The sequence below is a fragment of the Nematostella vectensis genome, chromosome 9, assembly GCF_932526225.1.
Source record: "Nematostella vectensis chromosome 9, jaNemVect1.1, whole genome shotgun sequence".
NCBI lineage: Eukaryota > Metazoa > Cnidaria > Anthozoa > Actiniaria > Edwardsiidae > Nematostella > Nematostella vectensis.
Genome location: NC_064042.1, coordinates 8,009,892 through 8,020,116, shown reverse-complemented (window position 1 = coordinate 8,020,116; position 10,225 = coordinate 8,009,892). Strand labels below are relative to the sequence as shown.

At 38.2% G+C, this 10,225-nt stretch overlaps 1 protein-coding gene across 3 annotated transcripts; it reads right to left on the bottom strand.

Annotated features, from left to right (window-relative positions):
- Positions 1 to 1,211: 1,211 nt before the first annotated feature.
- Positions 1,212 to 8,975, bottom strand: LOC5515469. Of its 3 annotated transcripts, none has more exons than XM_032385148.2 (8): positions 8,388 to 8,973; positions 7,362 to 7,400; positions 6,979 to 7,089; positions 6,469 to 6,533; positions 5,594 to 5,674; positions 4,498 to 5,288; positions 3,843 to 3,936; positions 1,212 to 2,912 (listed from the first exon to the last, which is right to left on the bottom strand). In XM_032385148.2, the coding sequence occupies exons 1-8, from the start codon at positions 8,595 to 8,597 to the stop codon at positions 2,864 to 2,866; spliced, it is 1,440 nt and encodes a 479-aa protein (XP_032241039.2). In that variant the 5' UTR covers positions 8,598 to 8,973; the 3' UTR covers positions 1,212 to 2,863. The 3 variants fall into 3 exon arrangements, with proteins under 3 accessions (XP_032241039.2, XP_001635599.2, XP_032241040.2); XM_001635549.3 differs by lacking the exon at positions 1,212 to 2,912 and adding an exon at positions 2,984 to 3,566 and having other exon boundaries at positions 8,388 to 8,974; XM_032385149.2 differs by lacking the exons at positions 1,212 to 2,912; positions 5,594 to 5,674 and adding an exon at positions 2,984 to 3,566 and having other exon boundaries at positions 8,388 to 8,975.
- Positions 8,976 to 10,225: the final 1,250 nt, after the last annotated feature.

Here is a 10,225-nt window from a genome sequence, read left to right as displayed (position 1 = left end):
GGATACGCAATACAAACTCGCGCCCCTTGTGGATACGCAATACAAACTCGTGCCCCTTGTAGATACGCAATGCAAACACGCGCCCCTTGTGGATACGCAATGCAAACTCGCACCCCTCGCGCATACTTAATGCAAATTCGCGCCCCTTGTCGATACGGAATACAAACTCGCGCTCCTTGTGGATACGCAATGCAAACTCGCGCCCCTTGTGGATATGCAATGCAAAATTTGCGCGCAGCCTTGTGGGTACTCGATGCAAAATCGCGCCCCTTGTAGGACTCAATACAAACTCGCGCCCCTTGTGGATACGCAATGCAAACAATCACCCCTTGTGTATACGTAATGCAACCTGGGTTTTGTGAGAGATTCTAAATAAAAACACACGTAACTCACCTAGCGGTTAGAAGTGATCATTTTAATTACCTCTGAAGTTTCGTAAAATTCGGTCACCCCTACCTCACTCTACATATTCTCATTCATAACTGTATTCTCGCACTCGATCAATTGCGTCAGACCCTCCAACAAACGAGCTGTTTTCGCAGGCTAGCTAAGGTACTTCGCATAATATATCAATCTGTAGCCTGTTTGAGGCGGTACTCGGTGTTATTATTGAGGAAAACTCTCTCCGTTCGGTGATCGGGCGCCATCTTGTATTTTATTAAGCCGCGTGGTTCCTAGGGGCGAGCACCAAACGGAGAGGGTTTTCCGCAATAATAACACCGAGTACCGCCTGCAAGCAGGCTAATCAATCTGCCGATGTGGCCGCTTTGCGTGGTCACTGGAACCAGGAGGCCACTCAAACGTGTGTTATTCGAGTTTCCTCGCAAAAACAGCGCACGGGCTATAGGATAATTTGACTCCGAAATGAAGTCTTGTTAGTGTTGAATAAAGCACGTATTCCTACGTTTACTGGATGCGCTCCTCCAGCGAGCTGTCCCTACGCGCTTTTGACCTTTCAAACGACGCGCTATGTAACAGAGCTCGCTGCAGGAGCGAACCAAGGCAAACACATCCAGTTAAAGTAGGAAAACGTGCTTATTCAACACTAACAAGACTTCATTTCGGAGTCAAATTATCCTATAGCCTGTGAACAGCGCAATCTTTTTTTACCTAAAAAATATTAGCCGAAGCGCATAAAGCTATTATATGGGGGAGGCATTTTTTTTAACAATTACGGTACACAGTATTTCGAAAGATCGAAAACCACAAAAAATGTTCTAACCTTTTATTGCCAACATATCCATGATTTTTACAGATAGCATTATTTACATAAGTCTCCGCGTTTGTCAAAGCGCTTTCGAGACAGACAAACACGAACGACTGCAATGAAGACTATATTTACACAATCAAGTAATTAATTAGATATAATCTAATTAGCATACAAAAATAAAAGCCCACCAATAATCCCAAAGCCCGGCGGGTGCGCCATAGAACCAATCCGTGACAATAACAGCTGAGACTTTTTGACCACTTGCAAAATCATTTCTGTGAAAAAGGCAATTTCCCCCCCTCCCCCCGAATCAATGTTGGCTGGGACGCAAGTGCTTTGAAACAACATTGATCTGGGGGGGGGGGGGGGGGGGGGACGGTGGGGGTGGTGAGATTTTGAAGATATGGTGTAGTCTGTTGATCCAAGAGCGCCCTTCTCTATAAGGGGTGTGGATATTGGTAGGGGTTTTCAGCATTTTTGTCACGGATTGACTATCATGAAAAGAACTACACTTATTGGGAGTGAGCCAGCTTATTTTTATCTTAATATCTATTTTTTTTTTCGTTGCCCCCTGGTGGTACAGCTGTACTCATTTCTGTGTTTATTTTCGCTTGAATTTGCAACCCAAGAAGTCGTCAAACTCTAAAACTTAATTAGTCTAAAAGTGTCTGGTAGTCAGGGTGAACCAGGCTTGTTAGTGAATTAAATAAGTATTATGTGAACTTTGATACAAACATAACACTTAATTCTATGTTGATTATGCTCATACATATTTATAGTTTTGAAAATTCAGCCAAAAAAGGGTAAAAAAATATCAGAATACTCTAGATGGTCCTTTCCACCCGGTCTTTATAAAAACGAGAAATCATATAACTTACATTAGGTAGTAGTGTTACAAAAATCAATATGCTTTAAATCTGACTACCTACTGTATATTAATTAACAAATACAATGAATATTAACAAAAGGGATTTTAGATAATGTTACCCCAGCAAACATAGCCAAGAAATAATTTGTCGAGTATCCCTTCCCATTTTGAGGGGTCAGGAGAGGAGGCTTTTTCTTTGTTTTAACTGACGTTTTGTTTAACTGAAACTCTCTCCAGCAGTGAGCACCAAATTCTGTTGTAATTAACAGATAAAATGTTTGATATTCTACTTATAGCATCAGAAACTAGTTGAATCAACAAGACGTTCTTATACGCCACCCTGCGCTATATTTGCAATAAATACAGACTATGGTTTGCACATGAGGAAACTGGGCATCATGAAAAGTTTTCAACTAGAGCACTGACTTCAATAAGTAAAGAAATATCATAAGCAAAAAAAGTAGTTGTAGTATATATGCTTGGGGCAGTAATGTTACTAGCTATGTGGAGGCATTCTCGCTGAAAATGGAACAACAGTCTTTCATTGTAATGGCTATGCATGTTATATATTTTTCAAATATGGTTCATGTATCGAGGATTAGACGCTAAAATCAGATACTTAATATAACCAAGGAGGATTTATAATATTATTTTATGATCCTGCATATATATGGGTGTCTGTGAGAAATAGAAGTCATGCACAAGACTATTAATAGGGTAGGTATATAACTCATAACAGAAACCTAACAATATCCAACAGTGTGAATAACAAGCTCCGGTAGAAGCTATCTCTTAATACTTTTGCTCATCTGCTGGTACTGTGCTTGGGCTAATCTGTATAAAAAGGACAACATACATCAATGGCAAATCAAAAATTACTCCCTATGCTGTCAAGAACTTCTCAATACCATCACAACATGTTTAATTTTTTTTTTTAAATCAAAATTAATAGAACAAATCCTTTGATTATTTAAAGTGAAGTTTAAAGTGTAGTTGATATTAGGCTTTTTAATAATAATTATAGGCATTGGGTCTGTTTGACCATTGATTTCACTTATTCACAATCTGAATGAAGAGAAGCCACGTTTTTGCAAATGAGATATAAATAATTGACTAGAGGGCTATTGTTATTGAAGAAAAAAGCTGTCAAAAAAAAAAAACGAAATGAATGTCCCAAAATGAATGTGAAGCCAAATAACCATAAAAGGCCTATAGTCCTCGCCCATAACCATAACAAATATTGCTAGCAGTTAAACACACAGACATGGTCTGTTTGTAAAAAAAGACAATAACTACTTTCTTATTCCTTGCAGGCTATTAGGAGCAGGGAATGTTGATTTATTGAAAATGTTATGTTCAGGTCGTCACGAATACTGTAAGACTTTTATGTTCTTGGCATGCTGTCATGAATTAAACTATTTGTTTGGTGTGATGTTTTTTAAGGTTATTTCTGTCTCTTGCAAGTCCTGATCGTCCATTTCATCATTTCTGTCATAGAAATAGGATTAGCATTAATAAAAACAGGATAAGTATTAATGAGATTGTTGTCCATAATGTGAATAAAATGGGTAATAAATACAGTAGCTGCATAACCAAATTATCCATAATGACTTGTGCAATAATACTTTTATAGGATTATATTATATTTTCTTTAACTTTAAATATAATAAAATCAATTTGACAAGTGACGACTGAGACTGCTTTAATAAACATTAACTATGGCATTAAGAGGCGTCCTGCAAATTCCCTTGTTTAAATACTCACTTGGTTGAATCTTCCACCTCTAGAAGCATGGAATCCTGTTTAAGGTGCAGGGCATCCCTCATCATCAGTTCACGGACAAGCATCTCATTTTGAGCTGAAAAGAAAGTGAAAAAGAGAGAATGATACTTCTCTGAAAATAATAAACATTTAATGTTTAAAAAGCTCTTGTCAGCCACACCCCTGTTATTGTTTTTAACTAATATTGGAAGACAAATAATGTGAAATAATTTCAAAATAACGACCTCAAAATAAAGTCTCATCCTTTAGTTACAAAATTTAATAAAAAATGTTTCAACAACTTCCCAAAATCAACAGATTTGTAAGATGGCAAAAAGGTGACAGACACAGATTCTTTGAGGAAAGTGCCAAAGACCCTGAGACCCAAAGACCCTAGCCAATCACACCTTTGTTATTGTTTTCACTGTAATATTTTCAAGACAGACTGTAGAAAGAAATGTCAAAATAATATAAAAACAGGGTTTTATGATTCATTGACAAAAATTAAATAAAAATTTATTGCAATACATTAGGTTTCCCAAATCAGTTGATGGACATGGAGGGTTTCTCCTACTTGACATTTTTCTAAGATAACAAGACGGAGGCTGACTGGGACACTTCAACATTAGACTAAAAAAACTGCAAAATTTAATAGTACCTTGTATCAACTGTTCAAAGTTCTTTCTTAGGGATTTTATCTCCTCAAGTGTAAGTTCATTAAGCTTTTCTATTGTCCATCCTTGCATCGTCTGCTGGCGTTCAAGATTCACTTCGTGTCTGGTTAACTCAAGAAGTATATGCTGTGACTCTTCATTACTGATTTTCCGTGAAATTAAGTCATCCGGATGCACAGTCTTTATACAAAATGATTCCTTATCATCATCATCTCCTGCAACGCATCCGGAGTCCCTTTTTTCTTCGTCAGAAACGTCATGTGACGGGTCAATCACATACTCCTTGATATTATACCCATCTTCGTCATGCTCTTCCTCATCTGTGAGGAGAGTATCGTCAACAAAGCAAATCTGAAGGTCCTGAGCCTTCAATGAGAAGTCAGTGAACCTTTTGTCAGAGTCCTCTGTGGTCTCTTTATCTGGATTTTCCCCCTCAGAAGTCAAGCAAGACTCAATAGATTCCCAGTCAGTGGTTGGTGAGGGCAACTCTGACGGAGAGCTGACAGAATTTACACCAAGGACCCCATCATCATCAGATTCATCATCAACAGCATCACAAGCGATATCCTCTAAACTGTCATTAAAGATGTCATCTGATTGGTCATGCTCCTCCTCGTCACTGTAAACATGACGACTCTGCATTTTCTCAAAAGGATTTGTGTGGATGCTGAACGAAGGATCATCACTATCAATGGCTATTGTTGGCGGTTTGTAATAATCTGCAGCACCGCGTTGAGCTATCTGGAGCCGATGTCTCCTCCAAGCACGTTGTATCCTATGAGAAGAAAACACAAAATATTCTACTTTAATATGGCTTTACATTCACTAGTTGAAGGTAGAGAAGAGATACAATAGCCCTGGTAAAAGGGATGGTTGGCCTGCTTGGCAAGACAAACCCAAACATACATTATCATTTTCACAGCTCTTTGACCCAGTACCACATTATGAAAGCAAAATATGGGCAGCATACAGCTCATGAGTTACAGAATGAACTAATTAAAATGTCATGGATTAGGCCTGAGTTGTAAGGCAGGTCTTCCTATAGCACCCTCTGGCTTAGGTTAGTATTAATAAACTTACGTAATTACACTGCACTCTAATCTTCTCTGAAGATTCCTTCTCGTACATGAGTTTTCAATCATTTCAGTCGATAACTTGTAACTGGAACACAAAAATTAGTATTGGCACAGTATTAATGTTAATCAAATCAGTTTCTGTTAACCATGGGTTAAAATTCTATTCAAGTTACGTGTGATCATCTCAAAACTTCAATAAACACAGGTTAACAAACATCTTACAGCATCTTTGCATTATGCACAAACTATAAACAAAAGGTCTGTTACCATCTGTGAACTGTTAAAAAAGCTTGAAATTCCTGTCCCTCATCACACCCACAGGGTGCTAACATCAAGCTCGTGATCTTTCAACTAAAAAGGGGTGCTTTTAACTGGCTCACAGTCATCCCGTGAAGGACATTGTGCACAACTTTGAAGGCAACGTAAGGTACAGGTTACGACCAGGTACAACTGGGACATTGCCTCCTGTGAGGCAAAGCCTTAACAATCGATTATAATGTACGGAGAGGCAGTCTTATAATTCAGAACCATAATCTATGTGATCTTGAAGCTGACTTTGTAGAGATGGGCTATAATGTTGTTGAAATAAAACCTGTCTTTCAAATGTTCGATGGTGAATGACTACAAAGCGGAGCCAATAAAACACAGAATGTTTGCCTTGATATACAGGCCTAAGATTTTTGGAAAACTACACACATTATAATGTGACTAATGAAAAGCATAGATTTCTTTTTTAACTTGCCACAAGTCCTGACTAAGAAAAGAAAGGAACCACCTTAGATCCAGAAGATAATAAACTATCACTCAGTTTACCATCCGCAGGAAAACATTTTTAACTAATAATTTTTTTGCTTCTATTTGTTGCCAATAGATACTCACTTTTCAACAAGTAATTCTCCCTCTTCTACTTGTTGCCGAGATTTTGCCAGCCTTTCTTCCTCTTCCTATAAAAAAGAACATGGAATGTCTGATTCATAAGATTGTTATCATCCAACATGTGTTGAGGTAATTGAAATGTAATTTTTACTTCAATATTAACAGTTTTCTGTGACAGTTGCATAACATTATCAAGTGGGTATACACCTATTTCAAATAAGGTTGCACTCGGAGAATCTGTGTATCGTAACCCGCAGTGCTTCTTGGGTATCAAGTAAATATAAAAAAGGCAAAATAAATTACAAATACAGGTTTAAAAAGCTTTAGAATTCTTGTTTATATTCTTATAAACAATCGCATAACTTTAAGAAACAAGGATTCAGCTGTTTATAAGCTACCCATGAGCCACCGCGGGTTACGACACATGGGTTCTCAAGTGTAACCTAATTTGGAATAGGTTTATATTTCTCACATGGCAAGGCGGGAAATGAGGGGAAAATAACATGTACTTACCTTTTCATATTGCTCAAATAGTAAATCCACATACTGTTTGCGGGCCAAATACCCGCGAACTTGAGACTGTATTAGTATAGCTGCTTTCTCTTGTTTATCCAATGCATTACTCTAGAAAAACAATATATATTAAGACATGTTTGGATGCTAGATAAAGCTGGATTTGCAGCATCGTTGGATATGGCTTTCCTGTGCCATAGAGTGCAAAAATTAAACCCTTGAAACCTATCAAGAAAATGGGGCTATTTTCGTTTAGCAAATAAGTGTGGGTTTCTGTTACAAGAGCACAGGCTTTTCTTTCCGTGTTTATATTCAGTAAAACAGCAAACTCATTTTTTTCACTAGCAGATACAAATGTTTGGAATTGGTTATATCTAACTGACCTCATGTAGTATCTGTCTTGTAAGCCCTGGATCAATGGCCTAGGTAGAATATGCAATAATTACAATCAGAAAGATGATACTATTGGGCATTTTGTTTGACACAAAATACACCTTGAATAATTTAATTTCAACAAATAGGATGTTTTGGATCCACAATGCCGGTAAGAGGATGCGCCCTTGTGTGGATACAGTGAGTTTTGCTGGTGTTGCGTCCTGTTCATGATGGCATTTCATGCGACGTTGGCAAAAAATGTATGTATCCTATTGCTGGCGCATGTAATTGACATGAATTACAGAAGGGGTAGGCGGAGTCTTGGTGGTGCGGATGGCAGAATGCTCTGTCCAAAATTGATATAAAATTGATATACCGTAAATCTCTGCTTCTATCTCATATTTAAAAAAATCATAATAATGTTATTTAGCCGGATCTTAACATTATAACAAATTCCAGTTTTTTTTTATCGATCAAGCAATAAATACTAAACTCCTATATCATTTTAGAGAATCAGACTATGCGTGATGTCAGTAACTAATCTAAAAACCTAAATCTAATCTAAAAATCTAATCTAAAAATCAAATTCGAAAAAATGGATAATTTTTGTGAGACTGTAAAAGTTCAAGTAATAAAGTTGAAGTAAAGTAAATAGTCTGGTCTTTATAGGGTGAAACATTAGCAGTAAAACTCGAACTTGCTAATTATCTTCTCGAGGGAAAATATGAATGATCGGGTTTAATGCAAGCAAAGTAACTATTCTTTTGGCGGCAAAAAGTCAATAAATGAAGAAACACTCGTCTTCGATTTAGTAGAACTAGCAACAAAATCGTTACCAAAATATGACGTTAAACCCCACGGCCTGCCTAACAAAATCTATAACTTCTAGCACCAGTTTGTGTATATTAAAAATAATAGACAAGCTAGGCGATGGTTATAGACTTGTTCATGGCGTATTATAGCAGAACAGACAATGAATAAATCACGAGTGACGCGATATGGACATGGCGGGTCTCACAAACTACATCACTCACCGCCATGGCTTGCCTGCTTCGCTTAAAGCTGTCCTGTCGAATCGTATTTATGTCTGGTCTATAGAGTGAAGCATCTACCCTAGTCTGTAGAAGACTGTCGATGGTCGAGCTTTCGGTTGAGTCATGTTCTCTGTTCCAAGCACTATTACTCGCTCCGTTCGAAACACCATTCTCTCTGTTTTCGCTTGGCGCCATTCCCCTAGAGTTCATGTCTCGTTAACGCAATTTCACGAGCCGACAGAAACATTCAAAGAGAATACACACGAAGAACCAGTTATTAGGTATTAGCAACAAAGGGGTGTAGACTCTCGTTTGGTTTCATATCCCCTGTGGACGGTGTATTAGTTTTACGTTAATCGTTGTGGAGATGTTGTCGGGCCCCCACGCCTAACACGTCACTTTCTACAGCCCCAGACGATAGCTGTAGCAGGAATCAAACGGCCAAGGCAAGGCTTCAGATGCCGTCTTCCTCTTCCATGTTTAAGGGCTGGCTGAAAAGTTAGAAATATGGGTTGCGGAGGATATGATTTAGTCACTGCTGGTGCACTGCGATAAGGCGATCGCGATCGAATTACCATCTGTCACTCAAATGCGCATGTCAGTTGGTCGGTATCGCGGGCGCAAGAAAAACAAATGTTCTCATCCCCAGGGCGTTCCCGGTCAAAAATTCAAAATAGCGATATCGATCTGCGAAAAAAAAAAGAAAACCCTACACTACTCTGAATTTTCTGTGTTCTCCGCGATCGTTTCTATGCACTAAACAGGGTACGATTTTTTTTGTTCAATACGGGGTATGTTTTTTTCGGGTATATTTTTCCGAAACAGGGTCAGGGTTTACAGACCCTTGTTGCAGTGCCCCTATTATAAGGGGGGTCAAAAAAGTTTATCCTTAAAGGAAACTTTTTTTATTTATGATTATTGAGATGAGTAATCAAAATGCAAGAAAAGCTGTTTCCTAGTGCTGCCAATAACATATTTAGGCTACATTTACTGCTGTTTAGCGGTGAACGCTTTACCACAAATGACAAATCATTCAACAATGTCAGGAGAACATGTTCTCCTGACAATGTTTATTCCTCGGTAGTAGTTTATTTAAGCTTGACCTATAGGATCAATAGAAAAAATGAAATATATGCATTTGTAATATATACTAGGAATCTAGTACGGCAGGTTATTAGATAATGTGTATGTGTGTTTAAAAGTCTGACTTGGATACCTTTACTTCGGACAACCCCGCGAGTACCGGATCTGGGAGATCTATCAGACCACGGGCACAGGACAATTTTATCTTTTATTAGGACAGTCCCATGCAGTAAAATATAGAATTGTCCTGCGTGATATGGATTAGTAATATGGCATGCAAAGATAGACATAGGTATAGATAAATATTCTTTACTGTTTCAAAACTCCTCATTTGACTTATTTACAATAAGAAATATTATTTCTTGGTCGTTTTTCACTGCATGATTTGTTTTATATGTATCTATATTTCGTACTATATATGTAGTTTTCGGATTTTTAAAGGGAAGGAGGGGGGTTCAAACAAGTTAAGTTTCTGCTGGGGGGGTCAGCAAAGTTTTGATGTGACAATAGGGGATTGTACAGAAAACCAAGTGGAGTGGCGCTGAATACCGACGGCTTTATTCTTTACACAACATGCAACCGCATGTTTTTATTTTGCGCCTAGGGAGAGGAAGGGGGGCTTGTTTAGTATTTTGTGTAGGGGGGGGGGGGGGGGAGCTTATTTGAAGAGGCGCTGGGCGGTAAAAAAAAAAGTGAAATTTACGGTATTTATGTCCTCCCTTGGCCCTCTATGGGAACCTTGTAATCAGACCCTC